General features: G+C 43.5%; 2 protein-coding genes across 6 annotated transcripts in view; one reads left to right on the top strand and one right to left on the bottom strand.

The window, feature by feature from the left end:
• c31h1orf50 (chromosome 31 C1orf50 homolog) overlaps window positions 1–11,333 on the top strand; it is a 22,901-nt gene extending 11,568 nt beyond the window's left edge. The window contains exons 3-5 of the mRNA XM_020514912.2: window positions 5,145–5,231; window positions 7,479–7,610; window positions 9,547–11,333. Coding sequence (XP_020370501.1) covers window positions 5,145–5,231; window positions 7,479–7,610; window positions 9,547–9,780 — 453 coding nt within the window. The 3' untranslated portion in view covers window positions 9,781–11,333. The remainder of the gene's footprint in view (window positions 1–5,144; window positions 5,232–7,478; window positions 7,611–9,546) is intronic.
• On the bottom strand, window positions 10,094–26,459 carry ap5b1 (adaptor related protein complex 5 subunit beta 1). 5 transcript variants are annotated; one of them, XM_048614984.1, is made up of 4 exons: window positions 26,215–26,398; window positions 20,670–20,712; window positions 20,192–20,350; window positions 10,094–18,862 (listed from the first exon to the last, which is right to left on the bottom strand). In XM_048614984.1, the coding sequence occupies exons 3-4, from the start codon at window positions 20,336–20,338 to the stop codon at window positions 16,229–16,231; spliced, it is 2,781 nt and encodes a 926-aa protein (XP_048470941.1). In that variant the 5' UTR covers window positions 20,339–20,350; window positions 20,670–20,712; window positions 26,215–26,398; the 3' UTR covers window positions 10,094–16,228. The 5 variants fall into 5 exon arrangements, with proteins under 5 accessions (XP_048470941.1, XP_048470945.1, XP_048470943.1 ...); XM_048614988.1 differs by lacking the exons at window positions 20,670–20,712; window positions 26,215–26,398 and adding an exon at window positions 26,405–26,459; XM_048614986.1 differs by lacking the exon at window positions 20,670–20,712.

Here is a 26,459-nt window from a genome sequence, read left to right as displayed (position 1 = left end):
CGAAACGTCAGCCTCTCTGCTCCTATGATGCTGCTTGGCCTGCTGTGTTCATCCAGCCCTGCACCTTGTTGTCTCGGATTCTCCAGCATCTGCAGTTCCTACTATCTCTGATTCCATTTATATAGTGTCTTTTATGGCTTGAGCCATTTTACACCCATTTACCCACTTTGATATGTAGTTGCTGCTGTAATGTAGGACCACTTGTGGAGAATGTAGAACTTCATTGGGTTTGGGATGGAAAGCACGTTGACCAGGACACTGGGAAAGCCTGTACTGTATTCCCTTAAGCTTTAGCAATCACCGGACAGGGCAGAGAAAGCCTCGATTTAACATCTTCCTGAACTCTTGAATACTGCACAGAAGGGTCAGTTGAGGTCATACTAGAGTAGAGGGTGGCAGTGGGGTTTGAACTCTTAAACTTCTAAATGACAAGGAAGTGCACCTTTCATACATTTCATAGAATCACTACGGTGTGGAAACAGGCCCTTCGGCCCAACAAGTCCACACCGACCCTCAAAGCATCCCTCTCGGACCCATCCCCTCTAACCCATCTAATCTACACATCCCTGAACACTACGGGCAATTTAGCATGGCCAATCCACCTAGTCTGCACATCTTTGGACTGTGGGAGGAAACCAGAGCACCCGGAGGAAACACACGCAGACATGGGGAGAATGTGCAAACTCCACACAGACTGTCGCCCAAGGGTGGAATCAAACTCGGGTCCCTGGCGTTGTGAGGCAGTTTGCTAACCACTGAGCCACCGTGCCGCCCCAAAAACGAAGGTTGCTATGCATATCTGTACTTGTTCATAGAATCATAGAATTCTTACAGTGTGGAAACAGGCCCTTTGATCCAACAAGTCCACACTGACCTTCACAACATCCCACCCAGCCCCATCACCCTATAACCCACCTAATCTACACATCCCTGAACACTACAGGCAATTTAGCATGGCCAATAGAACATGCAATGTTTGCTAACATCCCTCCATTTTATCTTGAACGAAATTCTTTAATTGTATTTCACAGGCAATCACAAGGTTACCAGAGAGCTTTGGATAAAGAAGCCCACTGTTCCATTTCTTGTCATTGATTCACAGGATGTGGGCATTTATTGTCCATCCCTGATCTCCCAGAGGGCAGTTAAGAGTCAACCACTTTGCTGGTGGGCTTGGAGTTACATGTAGGCCAGCTTCCTTCCCTAAAGAACATTAATGAACCAAATCGGATTTTTCCAACAATCAGCAATGGATGCATGGTCATCACTAGAATCTTAATTCCAGATTGTCATTGAATTCAAATTCCTCCAGAACATTAACTCTGGATTAGTAGCCTAGTGATAATGCCACTATGCCATTGCCTCCCCGATAAATTGATCGTTTGATCATCCTCCTAAGTGCCTGCCTTGCTATTTCCTCAATGCAGTAGTCTTGCAATTGTGGTATATTTTAAGGAGGTGTTAAGGCAAGTTGTAGGACAAGAACTGATAGAATAATGGAAATCTCCATGATAATTAAGTCAACTGTGCCTTTGAACAGTTTGTGCTGAAACATTCAGGCTTTATAGTTGGCATGTCAGCCAGAATGGACATTGAGTAGACTGGGCCTCTATTCCCTAGAATTTAGAAGAATGAGAGGTGATGCCATGGAAATGTATGAGTTTTTTAAGGGACTTGATAGAATAAGGTGCTGAGAGAGAGTTTCCCTGGTCAGTGCATCCAGAGGGAGGGGTCACTCTCTCAGAAATGAAATATCCTCGTACACAAAGATCTATGAATCATTAGAATTCACTAGGCCTACAGAGCTCAGTTGCTGAGTATATTCAACACAAGGATTATTAGATGTTTGGATACTTAGAGATACAGGGATAATGTAGGGAAGTGAAGCTGAGGTAGATCAGCCATGATTGTAGTGAATGACAGTGGAACCTGAATCAGCTACTCCTGCTCCTACTTCCTATATTCTAACATAAACCTTTATTTTATTTGAGGAGAGCCATGTGTGAATATTAGTGTATCTGCGAATCCGTCATGAAGAAATTTCCTCATCCTGTAAACAGTTGCATGATTGGCAGCATAACTAAAATAATTTGATTGCTCAACAGCAGAAGATTTGAATCTCTGATGTTCTTCCTGGTTTCCAACCAACTGACTGAAATGGCAACTCCCATTGCAGTCTGCTCTCTACTTATCACTGGATGAAGGTGTTCTGACTCCGCCAAGGGTTTATTTTCTGCTCTGTGGCCACAGGCTGTTATATATTAATCACCAGATGGGGTAGAAACCATTGATGTTCCTCTGATTAAAATGGCATGTAAACTTGCTGCAACCTGTTTGTTAATGATGAGCTGTCCTGCTTTCAGACAAAGGGGATATCTGGCCTGCTCTTCAAATTTAGATTTGGAATTTCAGCATCAATGGAAAAGCTATGATTTAATGTTCATCATTATTTCCCCGAAAAGGTCTTTCTTTAACCCTGTGTTAGCTGATACAGCTGAGTGTTTTTCTAAGCCACTTTTCTAAGGGTGGCTCATATCCATGTGGATTTAGGGAATGGATCACAGGTCAGACCAGGGCAGTACAGCAGCTTTCCTTCCCTCAAATTGTAGTTCGATTTTTATCAGCAATTTGGCAGCATTAGGCTATTGATTCCACCTTTGCATCACCATATATTTTCTTTGTCAACTTAGTCCAAATTCTCAAACTGCCATGGGACATAAACTCAAGTTGTCTGGGAAGACAGATTCCCCTTATTGGGGGCACAAAGTCAAAGTCACATGACACCAGGTTTTAGTCCAACAGGTTTGTTTGAAATCAGAAGCTTTCGGAGCGCTGCTCCTTGGTTGGGTGAAGTTGTCACTGGATTACTGATCCAGTGCACTGCCACTGTATGGTTTCAAACTCAGAACTACCTCTTCTCAACACGACTTCCTATTTTTTACAGTCTAACTTTTCAGATGCAAATGTGACTCCCTTTTTAAAATGAGATTGAAGCTGCATCAACCATAAAATCAAATTCCTTCCAGCCTCTCCCTCGAACCTGATCTTATTTCTTGCTGTTCTCTCTGTCATGTTCTCTCTTTCAATTCTACATTGCCTCTTCCTGTTCATTGTAAAGCTGCTCGAACTTTCTGTTTTGCCCCTGTGCGTACTTTGGGTGTTTTCCAGTCTGCTTTTATTTTCAGTTGCGTGCAGTCGCAGAAGTTTTAAAAGATGAACCAAAAAACTTTTCAAAAATTCCCCCGGTGACAAAGCCACCCTCACCAGGGCATGTTTACAAACTGTGGTGGCTGCCTGTTGAAACAGGTACCTCACCCACTCTTCATGTGTGGGCCTGCTCTATTGGCCAATGACCCAAGTAAATCCTGTTGTTCAGACAGGCATTTTCCATCAGCTGGTTATATTATCCTCTACCCTGCCTCCTCCCCAAGCCAGTGCCCAATTGTAAACTCTACATTATACCTTGGTTCGTATCGCTTAACTCAGTGCAGAAATTAGACCCAAACAAAAACACAGACATTTCTGGAAAAGCTCAGCAGGTCTGGCAGCCATCTGTGGAGAGAAATCAGAGTTAACGTTTCGGGTCCAGTGACCCTTCCTCAGAACCGATGATAACTAGGAAAATGTCAGTTTTTATGCAGAAGGTAGGCTAGGGGTCAGGGGGTAAGGAGTAAACAATGGATGGGGATAGAGCTCAAAGAGAGAGAAGAACAGTTGGGCAAAGGAGTGGATAACGATCTGGCTAGGAGGGTGAATAGCTGTTAATGGAGACTGTTAGTAGCTAACAATAGGTTGTGTGTAATAGCAGACTATGTGATAACAAGGTCTTGTGCATGGGGGTTGGGGTAATGACATGGGAGAGCTCGAGCCCTAAAGTTATTGAATTCGATATTGAGTCCAGAAAACTGCAGGGTCTCCAAGCGGGAAATGAGATGTAGTTTTTCCAGCTTGGGCTGAGTTTTGCTGAGCACTGCAGCAAGCCTGAGACGGAGATAAAAACCAAAAGAACTGCGGATGCTGTAAATCAGGAACAAGAACAAAATTGCTGGAAAATCTCAGCAGGTCTGGCAGCATCTGTGAAGGAGAAAACAGAGTTAACATTTTGGGTCCGGTGACCCTTCCTCAGAACTGATGGTGGCTGGGAAAACATCAGTTTATATGCAAAAAATAAGGAGGTGGGTGGGGTAGGGAGTAAACGATAGGATAGAGCCCAAAGAGAGAGAAAGACAGTTGGACAGACAAAGGAGTTGCTAATGATCAGGCTGGGAGGGTGAATAGTTGTTAATGGGGACTGTTAGTGACGAACGACACGGGGTGTGTAATGGCAGGCTATGTGGTAACAGGGCCTGGTGTGTGGGGTGGGGGGCTGTTACATGGGAGAGTTTAGGTCCTAAAATTATTGAACTCAAACTGAGACAGAAATGTTGGCCAGGGAACAGGGTAGTGTGTTGAGGTGGCAGGCAACTGGAAGCTCATTTTTTCTGAAGAAGGGTCTAGGCCCAAAACGTCAGCCTTCCTGCTCCTCTGATGCTGCTTGGCCTGCTGTGTTCATCCAGCTCTACACCTTGTTATCTTGGAAGCTCAGGGTCTTTTTTTGCAGACAGAAATTAGACCACTGACTCATGGGGGAGCGCTGCCCTTAGTATTTCTGAAATACCAAATTCATATTTACAATGAACCATAATAGACGGATGACAAGGGAATGAATTGGGCTCTTCCAGTACACGGGAAATGGTTTTGTTTTACAAGCTCTGAAATAACCTGAAAATTATATCATTCTGGGCAATACTGAGTAGCATTTTGTCACAGAAATGGCATGAAATATCTGTAACTCTGTGCCCCAAAGGGCTGTTGCGATCAGTTGAGAATGTCAAGCCTCAACTCGACATGTTTGACAGAAGTATTATAGGTTATGGAACTAAAGCAGGTGAATGGAGTTAAGTCACAAATCAGCCATGAGCGGTACAGGTTTGAGGGGCTGAATGGCCTCTTCCCGTGTGTATGATTACTTGCAAATGGATTGGGTAGATTGCTGGTTGTGTGGTCATCCAGTTTCAGACTGGCAGACCAGTGTGGGTCAAGATGCCTTGGTGAACTTAAATTAGAAATATTGTTGCATTAAATTTAAGCCCTTGTGTTTCCAGGCAGATGAGTTTATACATGCCAACGCTTGTAACAGACTGACTGTGATCGCGGAGCAAATCCAGTATCTCCAAGAGAAAGCCCGAAAGGTGAGAAGAGTCTTTGAGTTCTGTGTCATCTCCCCTACCCCTCCTTCTTTTTGTTTTTGGTCTCGTCCCATTTCTCCAGGTCCTCAGCCTCCCTTGGATAACCTGGTTCTGACAGCCTAAAAGGAAGCAAGGTGAAATTTGTAACGTTTCTAGCTTGACATATCTGCAGACATTGTAAATGCAGCTCGTCCACATTCCCGGATAGAATTGGGGTCATTTGGATTGTAGGGATCATAACTATAATTTTAACTTGCTGATGGCTGGCTTCCCCATTGTCAGTGTGTTTTACTGGAGTACAGACAGAGCAACGCCTGGGCCATAGGGACAGGGTGGAACGAGCTCTCAGACTGCTGGCAATCAGAACAAACGATGATATCTGACTTCCAGGCTCACCAAAAGCATCAGTTACATTTGTCTCTGGTGATTTGGCCTTTAGTCATCGAGGTTCTAATCTCTGAAACTCCCTTTTGTAACGTCTTCACCTCTCCGCTTCTCTCTCCTGCTTTAAGACTCAAGTAAAACCCATCTGTATTGGTCATCTGTGCTCATACTCTTCCTTTTGATTCAGTTTGCCTGATTTACCATGCTGTCTTGGGGCACTTAATTGCAATAAAGGTGCAAACTGTCTCCAGGGACATCGGTGGAGAATTAGCAACGTTGAATCTTGCTGTTGGTCTTTAGACGCCAGAAGAGCAGCTGATTGCCGTTTTATATTGAATATCAGGCTGTGGTCAACAGTGCATGTTAGAATGTCTACACATCCTCCACTACCATGGTATCATTGGGTACTATTTACAACACGTTTCTCAGCTTCTGAGATCTCCCCCTTCTTGTGTTACAACAATGGGCCCCCAAAAATTAACCTGTGTATTTTTTTCTATCAATAATGTTTTGCAGTTTAGTATATACACTTGAAATTTGTTTTTGTTGGATTTACTTTCTGCAAAACATGCTGTTGGTACCCGTTTTGCGGTAAAGATCAGCTGCAAAAATTGACACATTAAAATTCCATAATCAGACAGGTACCTGGGTGTGAAGTGGAGCTAAACTCTGCATTTGATGCAAAATGATGATTTCATAAATGAGAATTGTCAGCCTTCACGGCTTTCTGAACCTCACATCAGAGATAGCCCTCGGACTCCAACCTGGCACCATGAGTTCCCAAGGTCATAGCAATGGGCACCATGACCATCCTCTCATGCCATGCCTGACTTTGGAAACCAGTGCCACTGAAACCCAGAGCTGAGACACCTGAAAGAGCAACAGATGATGTCGACTGAACATTTGCCGGCAGTCTTTAGTTAATTCTTGGTCCGTTTCCCAAAAAGAGGGACTTCAAATTTCACCTAATCTGTAGTTTGTTTACCAGACTTATGCAGGGTGTGCGTGAGAGTGTAGCCTGGCAAGGGCTCCTCTTTACTACCACAGGCATCACAGGCACCGCCCTATCCCAAAATGCAACATCTCTTAATGCCACATCCTTTAGAGTCATATCCGTGAGTGTCACATCCCTTAGAGTTGTAGTGATTGTAACAAGGTCAGTTCCCTGATTGGGAAACCTGGTTAATCTGGTCCAATCAGGGATCCCTGGCTGATAGATATAAATAGTAGTGTCAGGGGTTCTGCTCACTCTAGGAGCCAGCTCTGAGCTAGCTGGGTCTGTGCAATGTATTATGCACATATAAACGAAGTGTGACTTGGTACAGGATACCTGCCTTTGTGGAGTTATCACATCCCTTTGTGTCACATCTCTATACCCTACTCCTGTCTATGCTGGGAGTGTGTGATTTCACAAGCAATGGTTCTATTGTGTGACAGGATAAGTACAGCTGAATTTTTATCACCTTACCAGATATTTAAAGTGGTTTTATGCTTGGAAGGTGCTGTTTTGGTAAAGCAATTGAAGCCCCTTACAGACTGCCTGTGGAGAACCCCTGATCTACAAAGTGGCCTGCTGCCCCTCAATTTAGACTTCTCAGAGCTCCCACTATCTCGAAAAACATGGACATCAGGTCAATGGGAACACCACCATCACTAAGTTCCCTTCCAGGTCACACAGCGTCTTTCACCATTGCTGAGTCAAAATCCTGTAACTCCATCCCAAAAAAGCCAGATCATCTGCTTCAGCTTCTTTCACCGTGACAAAAATTATGCCTAGAGTTTTCCCATCTTCACTGTCTGTGACAGCATCATGTATAGTGCTGCTCCTCAATGATCTGATCTAGTGTAACATTTCTTTCTATCCAGGTCCTGGAAGAGGCCAAGAGGGATGCGGATCTCCATCATGTCGCCTGCAACATTGTGAAGAAGCCTGGCACGGTGTACTTCATGTACAGGCGGGATTCTGGTCAGAAATACTTCTCCATCCTTTCACCAAAGGTCAGTGGGCTTTAAATATTTCTAAGGAAGTAAAAGGAGATCCTGATGCATTGCAGCTGCATTGTAATGTAGCTCGGGGTAGATCAGAAATTTGGTTTGTTCAGCGAACCATGAACCCTCAATAAGTTCTTGGCCGTGGCACAGTTGGTAACACACTTGGTTCTGAGTCAGAGGTTTCTGGGTTCATGTTCCACTGCAAGCACTTGAGCACAGAATCAGGACCGCCACTTCAGTTGAAAGGGTTTCACATGGCATCTTTCAATTGAGAAGTTAAATCATGTGGATATACAGAATCTCATGGTCCCATCCACAGAATAGTGGTTACTGTTGGTGTCCTGGTCATTACTAATTTCTATCTCATTAAAACAGATCATTCGGCCATTATGGCTTTGTTGGACCTTTCTAATGCATTGTTGTGTACTGTTCTGGTCACCACACTACCAGAAGGTTGTGGATGCTTTGGAGAGGGTACAGAAAAGGTTCACCAGGATGTTGCCTGGTATGGGGGATTTTAAAGGTTGGATAGACTGGGTTTGTTTTCACTAGAATGCAGGAGGTTGAAGGGTGACCTGATAAAAGTTTACAAGATTGTGAATGGCATGGATAGAGTGGAAAGTATGAGGATTTTTTCCCAGGGTGGAATGGTCAATTACTAGGGGACACAGGTTCAAGGTGCGGGGTGGGCAGGAGTTTAAAAGAGATGTACGAGGCACATTTTTCACACAAAGGGTGGTGAGTGCCTGGAAAGTGCTGCCAGAGGAGGTGGTAGAAGCTGACACAATAGCAGCAGTCAAGAAGCAGAGACACCTGAAAGAGCAACAGACGATGTCGATTGAACGTTTGCCAACAGTCTTTAGTTAATTCTTGGTCCGTTTCCCAAAAAGAGGAACTTCAAATCTCACCTAATCTGTAGTTTGTTTACCAGATTTATGCAGAGTGTGTGTGAGAGTGTAGCCTGGCAAGGGCTCCTCTTTACTACCACAGGCATCACTGGCACCGCCCTATCCCTGAATGCAACATCTCTTAATGCCACATCCTTTAGAGTCATATCCGTGAGTGTCACATCCCTTAGAGTTGTAGTGACAAATACATGAATAGGAAGGGATTAAAGGGATACAGATGCTGTAAGTGAAGACAGTTTTAGTATGGAAGGGCAAAACGTGTCAGTACAGGCTTGGAGGGCCAGAGGGCCTGTTCCTGTGCTGTATTGTTCTTTGTTCTAAGTTGCTTATTACCTTTCCCTACATTACCACAACAACTATACATTGTATAATCTTTAGTTAGGCCACATTTGGAGTCCTGTGTAAAGTTCTGGCCGCCACATATAGGAAGGATGTGGAGTCTTTGGAGAGGGTGCAAAAGAGGTTTACCAGGATGTTGCCTGAATTGGAGAATATTAGCTGTAAGGAGAGGCTGGACAAACTTGGATTGTTTTTGCTAAAGTGTCAGAGGCTGAGGGGGCAACCTGATATTGGTATATAAAATTATGTGAGGTGTGGATAGGGTGGAGAATCGGAGTCCTTTTCCTAGGGTGGAAATGTCAAACAATAAGGGGCATAGGTTTAAGGTGAGGGGGGAAAGTTTAAAGGAGATGTACAAGGGAAGTTTTTTATGCAAAGGTGGTAAGTGCCTGAGATGTACGGTCAGGGCAAGTGGTAGAAACAGATAGAATAGCAACATTTAAGAGGCATTTAAACAGACATATGAACAGGCAGAGAATACAGGAAAGTAGACAATGTACAGGTAGATGAGATTAGTTTAGGGTCATACAGACATAGTGGGCTGAAGGGCCTGTTCCTGTGCCGTACTGTTCTATGTTGAAAGTACTTTCTTGGCATGTAAAGTGGTTCGGAATGACCTATGGCTGTGAAAGTTGCTGTATATTCAAATCTTACGCTTCTTATTAAACCTGTTCTTTATTTACAATTCACGTTAGGAGTGGGGGCCGAACCACCCTCACGAGTTCCTTGGTGCCTACAAGCTGCAGCATGACATGTCATGGACACCATACGAGGAGATTGAGAAAAGAGATTCCGAAGTTGGTCTCATTAACAAGCTCCTGACCCAGCAGCAGACACTGCCACACAGCACAGAACCCAACTTCCATGGACTCGAACCGATGATTCTCCCTGCCGACAAAAATAGCCTCAAAGATTCGAACGTGTCCTGAAAAGGAGGTTTTGATTCCAGAAAACACTGAGCTCCCTGATGGTCACACTGGATAATTTTAAAACTTTGTTTCACGCCTATTCCTTTGAAATTCATGGTTCCGTCTCTTTCAGCAACACAGCCTAGAAATGACTGTGTGGGCTAACAGTAGAAAAACACTGCTATGTTCATTTGACTTCCCTTTTGTTTGTTTAGAGGGTAGACAGTATTCTATTTATATGAAATGGGCCAGCATCGTATAAAATAACACACTGGGGAATAGCATAAGAACATGATAAGCATCTGCCCATTAATATCTGTAACAGCAAACCAGGTTAAGAAGGGAAAACTTCATTCTTAAATGATGCCAACCAACACAAATAGTTACAATCATCTGAGAATCTCAAATCCATGGAGGAAATTCAGCAAATTGAACTGTTATTACTGTACTTACTTACACTTTGAATATGAATAACTAATGACCTGGTTATAAATTGCTCATCCCAAAGGTATCACCATTGTAAATAAGAATATTAAAAAGAAGCAGCAGGAAACTATACAGTCCCTTAAGTCTGCTCCAACAGTTCATCATGGCAGATTTTCAGTCTCAACTCTAATTTTCTGCCCGTCACCATATCTATCACTTCTCTCAAAAGCCAAAAATCTGTCCTGCAGTCTTAAATATATTCAATGATGGTACATCTGCAACCTTCTGGGGTGGAGACTTCCAAGGACTTTCAACTCCTTGAGTGAAGAGGTTTTTCCTCATCTCAGTTGTAAATGATTGGACTCTGATCCTATGAGCTCCATTCTCTAAATTTGTCAGTCAGGGGAAACAACCTCAGTGTTTACCCCTGTCATTTATAGCACCAATCTACAACAGGAATTGACTGCTATAATCCTATGAACATTAATGCTCCATTATACCTTCAATACATCCCTGCATATGGGTCACAGGAAGAGTAGGCCATTCAGCCAATGAACCTGTGCTGTCCCTCTATTAGATCATGAATGATTTGTAGTTTAACTCTGTCTATCTGTCTTGGTTCCATAATGCTTAATGGCTTAACAAAACAAAACATTCTAAACTTGATAGGGACATAAGATTTCTAGATTGCCTTAAATTTTGTGAAGAGGCTTGACACTTCTCAAGTTGCTCACAAAATAAGTGAAGAATCTGTAACCATGCATATTTCAGACAAATGGTCTCCCAATCTCTACCAGGTTTCACAGAATCATAGATCCCCTAAAGTGCAGAAGGAGGCCATTTGGCCCATTGAGTCCATACTGACCTTCCAAAAGCCATCCAGACTCCCATCATATCCCATAACCCTGCCTTTCCTTTGGCTACACATCCCTGAACATTACAGACAATTTCAGCACGGCCGATCCACCTAACCTGCACATCTTTGGGCTGTGGGAGAAACCGGAGCACCCAAAGGAAACCCATGCAGGGCCAGAAACTGTAATTCTAATGCTGTGTAGTGTGTGAAGTGACTGGTGCGTTTCACACACGCCATCGGTTTACTGAAATCCCCTCGACAACGGAAATAAAGTCTGAGTTTTGAAAACTGATGATTGAAGAGAGGCATCATGGACAACAGCTCCACAGCTGCAGTTTGGCAGTTTTGCCTAAGATAGGACAGAGCTCGATGCGAGATAAAATAAGTTGGAGCAGTTTCATACGAGTCCTAATAAGCATTGATGCAAACTCTACCCCAATTCCCCACAGAATATTCAGTCAGGGTTCGTGTCAGGATTCAAAAGCGCCTAGTGCAGGCTGAGATTTTTTCTGAGATTGGAGTTGAAGCAGATTGGTGAAGGGCAATGGGAGAAGGAGCCTTCTTCTCCACACAGCCTGAACTGTGAGAGCATGGTGCTCTTTTTCAAAAAAAACTGTTTATGGTGTTTGACCATTGCTGAGATCACTACATAGAGCCATCCTTAACTGCTGTTGAGAAGGTGATGGGAAGCTGCCTCCTTGAACCACTACTGTCCTTGTGGTGTAGGCACATCCAACGTGCCGTTGGGCAGAGAGTACCAGAATTTTGACCCAATAACAACAAAGGAACGGTGATACATTTCCAAGTCTGGATTGTTTGGGAACTTGCAGTTGGTGATGTTTCTATCCCTCTGCCACCCTTGCCCTTCCAGTTTGTATGGGTCATGTGTTTGAAAGGCTCTATTGAAGGAGACTTGATGAGATGCTGCAGCGTACCTTACAGATGGTGCATAATGCAACCTGTATGTGCCAATGGTGGAGGATGTGAATGTTGAAGGTGGCTGATGGCATGCCAATCAAGCAGGCCACTTTGTTGTGGAAGTGTCAAGCTTCTTGAGTTTTGATGGTGCTGAACTCATCTGGACAAGTGAGGAGTATTCCATCACACTCCTGACTGGTCTGTTGTGGATGGGAGACAGGGTTTGCGGAGTTAGTGGGGTTGGGAGGTGTGGTAGTTACTTGCTGTTGAACACCCAGCCTCCACTCTACCTTTGTAACCATAGCATTTATAATGGTTAATAGCAACCACAAGAGTGCAGATTATTGGGAGATTCAGTGATCATAATGCACTGACTGACAACAGATAGTGTTAAATTGTCCTTGATGGCACCGAAATGATGTCAATCTTACTTGCCACTTGTCAGTCCAAGCCTGAATGTTGTCCAGGTCTTTTTGCACTTGGGCATAGACTGCTTCAATATCTGAGGAATTGCAAATGGTTTTGAACATTGTGTAATCAAGACCTTCCTTCTGATTTTATGTGGGAGGTAATGTCTGTATTGGAGCAGTCTAAGATGGCTGGGCATAGCGTTAACATGAGGAACATGAAGGATGACTTCAACCACATACACAAAATGATGCTAATTGACTCCAGGTGTGGTAGTGCTTCTCAATGCCATTCTTGGTCAAATGTCACCTCAAGATCAACAGAAATCATTCTCACCTCACGTTTTGGGCTCAGCTCTTTGGGGAATGTATAAACCAAGGCTGTAATGAAGTCTGGAAACTAGCAGCCCTAGGTGAGCCCCAAACTCAGCCCCAACACGAGGGAGCTGTTTATATCTAGAGCTGTCAATAACACCTTCTGTCATTTTGCTGATGATCAAGAGTAGATTGCTGGGGCAGTAATTGCTAAGGTTGGATTTGCCCTGGCTTTTGTGGGCAGGACATTGCCAGGTAGATGCCAGGAGTTGCAGCTATACTGAAACAACATGGCTAGAGTCATGGAGCACAGAAAGAGACCCTTTGGTCCAACCAGACCACGCCGGCCATAATCCCAAACTAAACTACTCCCAGCTGTGTGTACTTGGCACATATCTGTCTTATTCATGTACTTATTCAAATGGCTTTTAAACATTGTAACTGCACCTGCATCCACCACTTCCTCAGGAATTTCAGTCCCCACACAGACCTACACAAGTTTCCAGTGTGACAATTGACAACACTGTTGTCAGGGACTACAACCTTTGCAATATGCAGTACCTTCAGCTGTTTCTTGATAGCAGGTGCAGTAAATGCAATTGGTTGAAGACTGGCATCCGAGACACAGGGAATCTACGGAGTAGGCCAAGAAGGATCATCCACTTAGCAGTTCTGTTGAACATGGCTGCAGATGCTTCAGCTGTGCATGACACATATCTTAAAAGCAGGGTTTTCCTTCCCAGGGCAAATATCCAACAACTTGTTAAGAACAAAAGCTCTCTTTACTCCTAGTCAGATTTTGCAAATGTCGGAAGTAACAAGATCCACAAGAGACTCATGGGGGAGAAAATTTGTACTAGAACAGGGACAGAATGTCTCAAATAACAATAAATGAATGAGAACTTTTTTGTTTTGTTTTGGTTACAAGCAGCCAAGGGCTAACTTCCCTCCAGCCCAGTAAAGAATGGGTTAAAATCCTTTCTGATGGATGTGATATTTTTTGCCTATCAAGGTGCTCTGCCTGAAGGCTTAGATGTACTGATGTCATGGCTCCACAAATCTAGGTTGTCACTGTATTCAAATGTGTTTTTAGAAAGTGTGCAAAGTAGGATGATCACCGATTTTTGACAGTCATGTAACAGTAACAGCAACAGCAAAATTAGTGCTGGGGCCAATTAGGGCACAGAAAGGAGATCTATACATAACAGGGGAGATAGCTGAAGTACTAAATGAGTTTGTTTGTGTTTGACTCCTTTAAGATAGGCAGAGATAACACAGTCCCAAGTTTAATGCTAGGATGGGTTTTGTTCAATTCTTTAAAATATCTGATCTGATGCTTATAGTTGCTTGCTTCAGTTTAGTTTTTGATTGTCAGTCACCACATCCCAAGAAACACCAAGGACAAATATCAGACACATTTAATCAAATACAAAAATCCGAACCTTACAATTGTACCCTTATCAAGGAAGATGCTGCCAAAGTCATTTGAAGGAGGGGATAACTAAGACGCTGAAAAATGGATGGTATTTAAAAAGCTGATTGTCATTAAATTGGATAAAGAAAAAGGACAACGTTGAATAAGTTGGAGGATGTTGAAGGAAGGGCAGAATTGTGGCAGTGCACTCGTAGTCTTCCAACTCCTTAGTTGGGGTGGGGTGATGCGGTGCCAAAGGACTGGAGAATTGCAAACGTTATATCATTAGCCAAAGTGGGTGATCGGCTTGTATTTGCTAGATTCATCAGTTTAACGCCAGGGTGGGGAGTGGGATAGGAGGGTAGGAAAGCTTTTAGAAGCAGCAATCTAGGACAACGTTAACAATTGCTTTAACAAAAGATGGAATAGTTAGGGAAGGTCAGTACAGGATTGTTGAGGGAAATTCATGTTTAACTATCTGAATTGCATGAGTGGGGAGTGTGGCAAGTATAATTGATGCAACCTCAATGTACTTTTGAAAGGTATTTCATGACATGCCATATCACAGACTTCTTCAAATTTGAGCTATGTCCAACAGAAGGGGCATTGGCTGAATCAGTACAAATTTGACTGAATAACAGGAAACATAACAGCGTGACTGGTTTTCCACACTGGAGAGATAAACAACAGTACTCAGAATAGAATTCTCAACTGGACTTGCACTGCAATGCAGTACACTTTGATGCACTGAGAGCTACATTTATTAAACGAGAGGCCCCTCTCTTTGTGGACAGAAAGGTGATGTACACACATTGCACCTGTTTCAGCTCAACGAAATAACTGACAGCCATTCGCTACGTCATTCTTTGTGAGAAGGCCTTGACAAGTTAGAGTTACATAACGTAGTCAATGATTATTGCACTGCTCTGATTCACACAGAGATCAATGAGAACACACAAACGATCTTAGCTCAAGAGTAAATGCTGAAAGGAACTGAATGGTTATTTCAGTGTGGCCACAACTGGAACTTCATGGCGTATTTGTTTCGCCCTGCAATCAGCTGTGCTCCCATGGCCTCCAACTCTATCCTGGGAACGGTACAAAGACAGATTGATTTTCAGTCTTTGGTGTGGAAGGGGATTTAAGACAGCTGCTCGGAGACACACTCAGTGAGCAGTGAACAGTGAACAATGCACTGTCACAGCAGGCACTTTCCCCAGCAATGCTGCAGACTGGGCATCTCTCCGGTCTAGCCATTTCAGAAAGGAGATAAAAGGTACGGGGCTTTGTCAACGCTGAGGCTTTGTATGCTGTGAACTCTGGATTGAGACATTATTTTACATGGTCATCCTCTCGTAACCTATGGCTCCCTTCAACAGAATGAAATTACAAGGAAAACACAAAACATCTGAGAAGTACCAAGCCATATATAAAAATATTTGTTATGTACAATACCAAAGTTGATGAATTAAAGGAAAATAGCAAACACTGATCGATTATAGAATCCCTACAGTGTGGAAGCAAGCCATTCGACCCATTGAATCTGTACTAACTCTCCTCATCCCTGTTGATCCCTCCACTTCTGAAGGTATCAACCTTCTACAGTCCACTTCCAATGGCACTAGCTGCCGAATGCAACATGCATCATGTGTAAGTCTGTCAGGAAGCAACACAGACTCGAGTTACAAAGGGCATCATTTCCAATGCAGATCCTATCCTTTCCAACTGATGTCTAGGTCTTACAAGGACGTCACTGTTTGATCAACAAGAAACCTGGCTGGTTTGATGTTATCCACCCTTAGAGCACCCCTTACATAGGTTCTGTAATGACCTGGATTAACATCAGCTAATTCAACCCAGCCAGGACATTAAACTGGGAATTTGCTGGGCAAAATTCCCTGCATTTAGAGTAAATTCTATGCCGTTAAGACAACATTAAAGAAAACAGAATGGTATTAACTTAGCATTTGTCTCAAAATGCCGCACTCTCAACAACTTAGAGCAGGCATCACACACTCAGCAATAATCCCAGAAGACAAACTGGTAGCTTGAATAAGGAAGTACATTCAAAGTGGTACCACACAGAAATAGTTTAATAACTGCACTGTGTTCCGACCACCAAGCTCGCAGCAGCTATTTTTCAGACGTTATGTCAATCAGGTAAGAATTAATGAAGGGTAAAAGCTGCCAGTTATCAGTGACAATGTCGACTTTTGCCACATTGTCCACCTGCTCCACACTGAGCAAAAGATGGACTCGAGGGGGTAGGAACAGAAAAATTTTGTAAGACTCTGGGTCAGTTTGCTGAGAAACCACATATTTTTTAAAGTGCAAGTTTGTGAGTTCACTCAGAGGTCTCCGAGCTATTGTAAAACAGAAGCGACTGAGAACAGACTGGCTGGATCCAGTCTGCAGCAAGGATTCCCACAACTGGCTAAAGAGTTGAGCCTTCATTTTCGACGGCCAATTTGTTGGTACGGGAGGGGCCAGGAACAAACAGGCAAAGCCGATGTCAACAGGCTCGAGCTGGCTACAACATGTACTGCCGTCCTCCGTGGTAAAGACTGCTCTCGTGTGTAAAGTGACAGGAAAAGGGAGATGTGGCTTGAAAGCCAAGGAGAAAACATGAGGATTTCTGTTTAGGAAGAGACAGGGGACGTGGAGATCACTCAACGGCTCATAGTGAATGCTCCTCAGGTCAAAATGTAAATGCACAGTGTAGATTTTGTGATAATCAGGATCGACTTTCTCTGCAAAAGTCAAATGGAAGTTCATCACAACGGCAGAAGCAAACCCAACGTTTTGAAATTGATTCAAGTATTTCTCTAAGGAATCTTCCTCATAGTAGTTCATGTCTGTGTCTCCAGTTGGATTGTTGTTGGAAGGACCTTCTTCTGGGACTGGAATGAGTTTCAGTACTGGGTGTTTTATTGGAAGAACAGAAATGGAGTGACCTGCACTCTCTGACATTAGGGATGAGAGTGATCGTGCCTTTGCCCGATTACAGTTGCCGGACCCTGGTGCAACGATTCCTGCCAGCTTCTCGTGGGAGAGGCAGGTGAGTAAAGCATAATAGAAATGGGCATGATCCTGAATGTCAATGTCCTGGAACTGGACGTGAATGTGCTGCAGGAGGTCTGCAAGGTCACTGAAGATGGGCTTCACGTTCTGGTGATGCAGAATGCTTCTGCACACAGACAAGACTGCGTTACCCATCCTCCACTCACCCAGCCCGCACATGTCAGAAGCTCGAACAACGTTCAGTAAAAATTGAACTGTTGCTTTCTGTGTTATGGTGGGTTCTTTGGCCACTCTTGCAAGGACCTTGAGGTGCCATATGAGTTTATGAGGAGATAGTTGCTCGGATGGGAGCTCGACGATCAGCTTGCGCAAAGCATCCCCCAATGAAACAGGCCACTTTGAATCCTCCAAGAGGTGCTGAATGCTATCGATGAGATTAATCATGTGTGGAGCTAAGGTGCAATGTCTCTGGTACAGTTTAACCATATATTGAGTCAGCTCTGACATGTAAATTTCACTGGCATGGAAGCAACTCACAAATATATACACAACTTGGAAAAATGTCACAGTATGTCCTCGGCTTCCATCGGCATCCACCAGTTTATACAAGGACACGAGGTAATCAAAGATCTCAGCAAGTCCTCTTTCCTCCTCAGCACTGTCAAGGCACATAAGACTCACCAAGTTGAGACGAGACAGCATTGTGCTGCTATCATTAAATAGTGTGGGGAAAAGGCAAGCTGCCATCTTTGGCGTGAACAAAACTGGAAGATTCTCTTCGAGGTTAGAGTTAATGGGGCGGTTTTCAGGGAAATGAAGTAAGCAATCCATGTAGAAGAGCTTGAGGGGATTGCTGAGCAATGGATGCTGGGCCATGCAGACTAGACGCTTCAACAGGAAGTTCTCATCCTCAGCACTGAAAAGACTGTCAGTGAAACTTGCCTTCATGTGCAGCATGGTGTGCATCAAGGAGATATCCATTGTCCCAAACAGACGCAGTAACTGGGATCGGAAAATGGCTGGAGAAAGTGAGCGCACCATAAGGACCACCTGGATCAACTCGTGAAACAATGCAGCTTGGGATACTGGAGTTAGGAGGAAGGACTCCTCCAGCAGCAAAGTCACGGAAGACTTCAACTCCTTTGTTTCAACGGTAACCGGTAATGGAGATAGATTGGTGGTTGCGGTGATGGCTAATAAATCCTGTGGCTTTTCCATCACTTCCCATTTGATTTCCTCGTTCCTCATCAACAGTTCACGGATGGCTCCCTCTGACACAACACGTGACCGCGAGAGCGTGCGGATTGCGTTTTTCAACACTTGTATGTATAGCAGTGTGTAGACCTGGTGCAGCAGACTGACTTCCTTTTGCTGGAGGGTATGTAGGATCTCCAGTTTCGTTGACAGCAGACCTGGGTAGCACGTTTCAAATTCTCGAAGGCAGTTGCACGCCAGGGCCCTGAGAGGCCGGAAATGTCCCCCGTATTTGCAATCGTTAGCATCACACACTGCATCAAGCAGTTGGCCCATCAAGTTGTTCAGTATTTTCTCGTTGCTGGTCAGGTGGTCAGTGGCAATGACTATGGTAGTGACTGAAAGCAGCAAGTGGCATTTCAGATTGACTGACTTGGGTACAAAGGGCAGCTGCGAGTAAATGCTGAAGATAGACTCTGCTGCTTGCTCAGCCACCCGAGAGCTGGTGAACAGCCGTCCTGGGAACTCTTGAATTATCCCGAGAACCTGAACCTGAAATGCAAATTCAGACAAGAACATTTTACAGATCTTGAGCACCAATCATTTTGCAGCTCTCTGCCAAATTTCTCTTAAAATCAGAAGACCAAATTGAAAAACCCAAGTCCCATGGAATGCAATCAAGATGGAGGTTACAAGAACAGAAATGAGATAAATAAAGAGTTAGTGATTAGCTGATACCAAACTTGAATTCTGAAAGGCTGTAGATTCCAGGACTGGGCAGTTGTTGGTTGACACTAATAAACTCCTGAAATTAAGTTTTAGGGATGAATGAGTCGCTAAAGGAGAGGGTCCAATGAAACTTAATTTCAACACATTGAGGATTGAGAGACCCATAAAACGTAAAGTCGCCATAGTCCTGATGGACCATAAGGCTGCTCTCTCATTACAGAGTGATGACTGATGGTGGTTTAAGTTGAGGGTCACCATGCCTCGGACAAGGGGAGAGATTGAGGAGGAAAGTCCTTAATGTTACCTCAGCTGGGGTGGGAATTGAACCCATGCTGTTAGTGTTACTCTGCATTGCAAATCAGCTATCCAGACAACTAACCAACCCCTGGCAAGGGCACTTCACACATTCAGGGCTTAGACGTGACAAGTGAGAAAAAGAACAAAAGGTGAATCAAGCGACTTAACTGTTTAAATCTTTGCAAGAAATAAATGGAAGATTATTACAGGACAAAGCTTCATTGCCAGAATTTTACAATGGCAGTGACACTATCCCAGTATAAATCTGAAGTATTTCCTTTATCATTGCCCATCGGTTTCCTTGGATTTTGATTTAGTGACCTCAGAGCCAACAAGGAGATCAACTCAGAGAACCTGATCCCCACAGGCTGCAAATTTGTCTTGTTAACTGAAAACACTGTTTCACAGCCAAGGAAGTGAATGAATCGGCATCTCCCCAGTAATTCAGCTGTTACGCTGTCAAGCGTGAGCTTTATATACTCCAAAAAGATCCCAATTTAAACACCTGGTCAGCGTACAAGAAATTGGCATTAGCTAGGGATCGAGCTGATCTCTCTTCCCCACTTCCTCACAACTACTACCCAGTTAAAAAGAACACAAAGCGTGTCCACATTGGGTGATGCCTTGACAGCACTCAGCTGTGAGATCAAACAGTCTGCACATCTCTGGGCTGAAACATGATAAATGGTCACTTCACTGAGCTATCAGATTGCAGTCAGTGCCTGTCCTAAAATACAAATTTACAAAACTAGAAGAAATTAAAGCAAAGTCAACCCATGTGCCCTCTCAATATCCCAAATCAAGGATCTTTCAGTAAAACAGGATAGGAAGGCAAAGGACAGGGTGGTGTCGCACCTTTACATTTTCACTGATCTTCTCGTCTGCCAGGACCCTCAGCAGATCGCAAACAAAGTTCTCAGCTGTCGTACTGGCAAGAAAATGTGACGGATTAGCATAGAATGCTGCTACTTTCTGGGACCACTCAGAATTTGACACCGCCATGGCACTGGATTACTGCAAAACAGAATAAATTACTAATTGAGCACATACTTTTTGCGCCACAAAGAAAAACAAATTGCTGTAAAAACTCAGCAGGTCTGGCTTGTCTTCTCCACGCCCCCCAACACTATTTAATGAGAGCAGCACAATGCTGTCTCATCTCAACCTGGTGCGTCTTGTGTGCTTTGACGTGATGAGGAGGAAAGAGGACTTGCTGAGACCTTTGATTACCTTGTGTCCTTATATAAACTGGTTGATGCCAATGGAAGTCAAGAGAAAGCAAAGTTAATGTTTTGGGTCCAGTGATAAATCTTCAAAAGGGCTTCAGACCTACCTTTTGTGCTGTTTCTTCCCTCCCAACAGGTATTCACTTTGACCTTCAGATGGAATGAAGCAAAGGAGTGATGCCACCCATAACACTGACTTCTCGCCGATATTGCAAGAGCATTGAGATTATTAGCAGCTCAGCAAAGGCAGATTGAGAGTTTAGTAAGGGTTTACAGTCACTTTTCCACAGCATCGTCATTGAAAAATAGTCACTCCTCAAACGTGAGCCAGTAACAGAGCGCAATCAAGGCTGTTCACATTTAATCATTGCCAGGCCCATGTTCTACATTCTACAGTCTACAGTTTATCTTTTGGGGGTGGAGGCTGTGGGGGGGATGGGAAGGCAGGTGAGAGAACATAAAATGGAAATGTCTCTTCCAGTGTGGTGGTGCATACATATCAGGGTGCTGATACCAACATATCTTGGTGGGTGGATTTAGAATTTATTTATAGAAGGGGCAACAGCACTAAATCAATCCCTCATCACCAGGGCTACAAAATTCAAACAAGTCTAACCAGTCATTAAGAACAAAAAGGGACTAGATTGCTTGGACTCAAATTAGATTGCTTAGGGCTTGAGAATTCACATGTGGATCGAGATAGCAATGTGAATACCATGCCATGGCTGAAACTTAGGGCAAGTAACTTGCTGTTGGAGATAGTTCACCATTGATCAGTAAAGAGTGGTAGCTGAGAAATAAATTGTGTCACACTCTGTCAGTATATACACTGACAGGGGGCTTCAATTGGGATGATGTGTCTGGTCAGTTCCCCCTAACAAGGAGCCTTTGTGAACCAGTTTGTCTCAAATTGTTCACTGCCCAGCTCCAAACGTGAAGCACTGAGGGTTCTCTCTTAAGGACTAGAACAAATAGATCTTTTGGGAATGTCATGTACAAGCTAGTTTATGTTCAGCACTGCAGAGTCTAGCTGCTGAGTCAGCTGGCTTCAAAAGGATCCCACCCATAAGGTCAACCCGTTTTCCTCTCACTTTCAGTCAAATGAATTGCCTGGACTTTTTGTCCTTTGCGTATTGAGGCCATATCAAAAATGTTTAGCATTCACCTACAAAGAAAATTCTTGTACTTTAGCAATTCCTTGTATGTGAAATGCTTTAGGATGTTTCAGAGACTTGCTGAGGCATTATATAGGTGAACAAATTTTTTTTAAAAATATTCTTAGGACTGTTACAACTAAATCAAGTTAAAACAGAAGCAAAACGAGCACCATCTGGTACTTAGGTGACAGAAGATTATAAAATTGAGTTTAATCTCTTGGCTTATTGACCCACACCAAACAAATGATCTTTACAGACACCCTGTCCCTGCTGTTTCACATATGCCCCAAGTTTCTGGTACCAACAGATTTGAGTTCTGAAGTATCAACACTAACAACAGTCCTTTCCAAACCTTTTAAGTCCCCAATTTCAAAAGGTAAACAAAAAAAACAGGCGCAGACAAGACCAATTGGCCTGGTCTTCAGTGACAGGTTTGTAGGGTATGGAGACTTGTGACTGACAGACCGGATGCACATTCCCACATGCAAAATATTTGCAAATTTGCACATAAAAATGAGGGGACCAGTTCCTGTTGTCAGCAACTTTGATAGAAAAAAGGTAATGTTTATATAGCAGCTTTAACTCCACAAGGAGCATTACAAAGATCGACGTTAAGCTACATGTAGCATTTTAGGGGAGGCAACAAAAAGCTTTAAAGAGATGGGCTTTAAGGAGAGCCTTAAAAGACGAAAGTGAGACACAGGCTTAGCTGCTACAAATTCCATATACGCTCAAAGTGTGGGTAAGGAGGAAAAATGTATAACGAAGTCTACAACCTGAGAACATCCCAAAGTATTTTATAGTGACACTTTTAAAGCGTATTCACTGTTGCAACATAGGAAATTGGAGTTACGATGGTCAGCAGAGGAAGGAATGTGACTATGTGCATGTATATTTTGCTACAAATGCAGGCAAACAGAGCACAAAACTACAACAGGATTGGGTAGATGAGTGGGACTGGGACTGGGCTTGGGCTTGGAAAGAAAGGTGTCTCTACATAACCAAGCCAACAGTAACTTGCAATTACACACAGATGCATTTATTTAAATGTGGGCCCATCACCTTGAGCCCTGTGATTTCTACATCTTTCAGAAGGCAACTAGCTGAGTGTTTGAAAAGGAAACATTTGCTGGAAAGCTCTTTTCAAGAGCTGACAGACAGAATAGGCCAAATCTCCATGCTGAATTCTACATGAATGCTTTGTAATTGAAATTGCTTATTGATACATCATCTGCAGAAGTGTTAGACAAGGTAGATTAAGATGGTCATATGCAGAGTCAATTAAGCTGGACCAGGATGGTATTAAGGACAGCTACAATTAGCCATAGATTAGATCTAATTATAATTACAATTTCTACTCATTTTGAAAACGAACAACAGTCAGCATTCACTGTCGAGGAAGCAAAGCAAAAATATACACTTCAACAAGCTATGGGAGTGCACGCAGTGAGGGAGTAAACACCTTCAAGCAAGGGAGGAGTGCAGCTGACAATTAGAAGAGGAAAAAAAGAATCATTAAAGACAGTACAACAGCTTATCATTTCAGACTAGAAGAAATCTGCAAGGACAGCAGCACATCAGTACTCTCGCGTTTTCTCCCAGTCTGAGCTAAAAAATAGCCCCTTTATGTACCATTTTGGACAAAGTAGAGGGGTAATTGTGACAGTATATTAAAATTAAAGACTGCTGCAACCAGAAAACAAAATCAAGAATCATTAAGCATAAATGATAACAGGTTTGCAGTCTTGCTATCTCAGCTTAGTCAGGAAGAATGGCCACATGGACCTGATTCTACAAAATGCCCTTATAATCAGAAGGCTTCAAAAACATTTTATATCCAATTGTTTTTCATGAAAATGCACCCTGTTACATTGGCAAGCATTTCAAATCAGAATACAAGGTCCTACAACAGCAAGCAAGTTAATGGCCAGTTACACTGTTTTTATCAAATGTGGAAATGTTGACCAGGGGTTCAGATTTCACACACTCTGAGTCAGCATAAACAGAATGGTTATGACAGGAGGCAGCTATTCAGTCATATCTATGCTGGTTCTGAAAGTGTTATTTACTTAATGTTATTCCCTATCATTTTCCTCCACTGCCCTGCATATTCTTCCTTTTCAGAGAATAATCCAATTCTTCATTGAAAGTCAATTTGACCCACTTCGTCCACACACTCAGGCAGCGTATTCTGAACCCTAACCACTTGTTGCCATTGCTCATTTTACCAGTCACCTTAAAACTGGAAAAAAAACAGAAATTGCTGGCAAACTTCAGGTATGGCCGCATTTGTCGGAAGAAACCAGAGTTAACATTTAGAGTCAAGTGATTCTTCATCAGAACCTTATTTCTGATCTCGGATAACCTAACATGCAAATAAGGAGCAAAAAAGGAGGTATGGAATAGGGGGAAACGTGGCAGATTGAATTCAGAATTGGCTGACCCTTAGAAGACAAAGGGTGGTAGTGTATGGAAAATATTCAACATGGTGCTCAGTTACGAGTGGTGCACCACAAGAATCTGTTCTGGGGCCTCTTCTATTTGTGATTTTTGTAAATGATTTGGATGTTGGAGTGGAAGGGTGGATTAGCAAGCTCGCGGACGATACGAAGGTGGGTCGCGTTGTGAATAGTGCGGAGGGCTGTTGTAGGTTACAAAGGGACATTGATAGGATGCAGAGCTGGGCTGAGAAGTGGCAGATGGAGTTTAACCCTGAAAAGTGTGAGGTGATTCATTTTGGAAGGACAAACTTGAAAGCAGAATACAGGGTTAACAGAAAGATTCTTGGCAGTGTGGAGGAGCACAGGGATCTTGGGGTTCATGTCCACAGTTCCCTAAAAGCTGCCACCCAGGTGGATAGAATTGTTAAGACGACGTATGGTGTGTTAACTTTCATTTATTGAGGGATTGAGTTCAAGAGCCGTGAAGTTATGCTCCAACTATACAAAACCCTGATTCGGCCACATCTGGAGTATTGTGCCCAGTTCTGGTCGCCTCATTACAGGCGAGATGTAGAAGCTTTGGAAGAGGTGCAAAGGAGATTTATCAGAACGTTGCCTGGAACGGAGGCAAGGTCTTACAAGGAAAGGTTGAGAGAGCTAGGACTTTTCTCTTAAGAACGACGAAGGATGAGAGGTGACTTGATAGAGGTGTACAAAATGATCAGAGGTATAGACAGAGTGGACAGCCAGAGACTTTTCCCTAGGGTGGAAGTAGCTATTATGAGGGGGCATAGTTTTAAAGTGAGTGGAGGTAGATACAGGGGAGACGTCAGGGGTAGGTTCTTTACTCAGAGAGTGGTAGGGGCGTGGAATGCATTGCCGGAGAGGGTAGTGGAGTCGGCCTCATTAGGGGCATTTAAACAGCTATTAGATAGGCATATGGACGATAGGATAAGATAGGGGTGGAGGTTAGATAGACGTTAGTTTTGTGGTAAAAGTTCGGCACAACATCGTGGGCCGAAGGGCCTGTACTGTGCTGTACGGTTCTATGTTCTATAAAAAAGGCCACTTGGGTCTTTATGCCTGTTCCAACATTCAATAAGATCATGGCTGATTTTAATTTGAATTCAACATTCCAGCCTAATCAGCAATAGCTTTTATAAGCAGGGGTGAAGGGTTATCTCTAGTTTAAAAACAAATTCAATAATTTTGACTCCATTATTATGAGGAAGTGTCACAGACTCTCAACCCTCAAATAATTTCTCATGTCTTAAGTGGGCAGCTCTTCATTTTTAAATAATAACCTCTAGTTCTAGATTCTTTCAGGAGAAGAAATATCTTCTACAATTCTAGCCTTAAGGTCCCTTACAATATTACAGTCAACTCATGCCTCACTTTAAATTCTAGCCAATTGAAGCCTAGCCTGTCCAACATTTACTCATAAGGCTTTCATCCATTCCAGTTAGTAGCAGCGTTTGCTTTTCTTTTATATGTATCTCCAAGGTTCTTGTGCAGCAACTTTCAGATCCAGATGTCAATGCTACAACTGGCATCAACACACTAGAGCAGCTTTGAGGGAACATCAATTAGTAGCCTAGTAAGCTTTCTCAAACATAAACCTAATACTCCTACAGTGCCACTTTATATCTTTCACACTCCAACATGGAACTCAACAACTTCAGAGGGTGAAGCATCCTCTATTTTGATAACTCCTTCCACCTTCCACCTTCCACCTTCCCCACAAGGTCGGTGTCTCGGTCAATGGGTTTACTCTCAGCACTGTTGACCCATTTTCTGTAACTACTCTAAATTTATATCTCTACAACCATTAACACCTTTTGCTTCTTGCTCTGGGCACCTATGCCATCTATTTCTCTTGCTCTCCCTCCTTACTTAATAACACAAATACTCACTCATATCCAACATTCCTCCAACACCCCCCCCCCCCCCCCAAAGTCCCAAAGAAGTGCAAACGCTAACTCTGTTTCTCTTCCCACATTTGCTGCCAGACCTGCTGAGTTTCTACAACACTGTGTCGCTATGGTGGGTCGTACTGTAATTAAGTGAACGCCTGCCTGGATATGAGGCCCGATGGGAGCTGCGACTTCCGGAACGGGCTAACGTGCCGGCTCTGTGCAAGGGGCGGCAAAGACCGAGTGAGACGCCAATTCCTCCAGCCCCGGTACCTACTCCTACCCCAACGCCATCCCCGGGATAGGCCGCGACCCACGATCCCCACGTCACCTGACACCAAGCACAGTCACATGACCAGAACGGATGGCCGTGACGTCATTGCGGG

This window comes from Rhincodon typus, chromosome 31 (genome assembly GCF_021869965.1).
Source record: "Rhincodon typus isolate 14 chromosome 31, sRhiTyp1.1, whole genome shotgun sequence".
Classification (NCBI taxonomy): domain Eukaryota; kingdom Metazoa; phylum Chordata; class Chondrichthyes; order Orectolobiformes; family Rhincodontidae; genus Rhincodon; species Rhincodon typus.
This window is presented reverse-complemented; position numbering and strand designations above follow the sequence as displayed.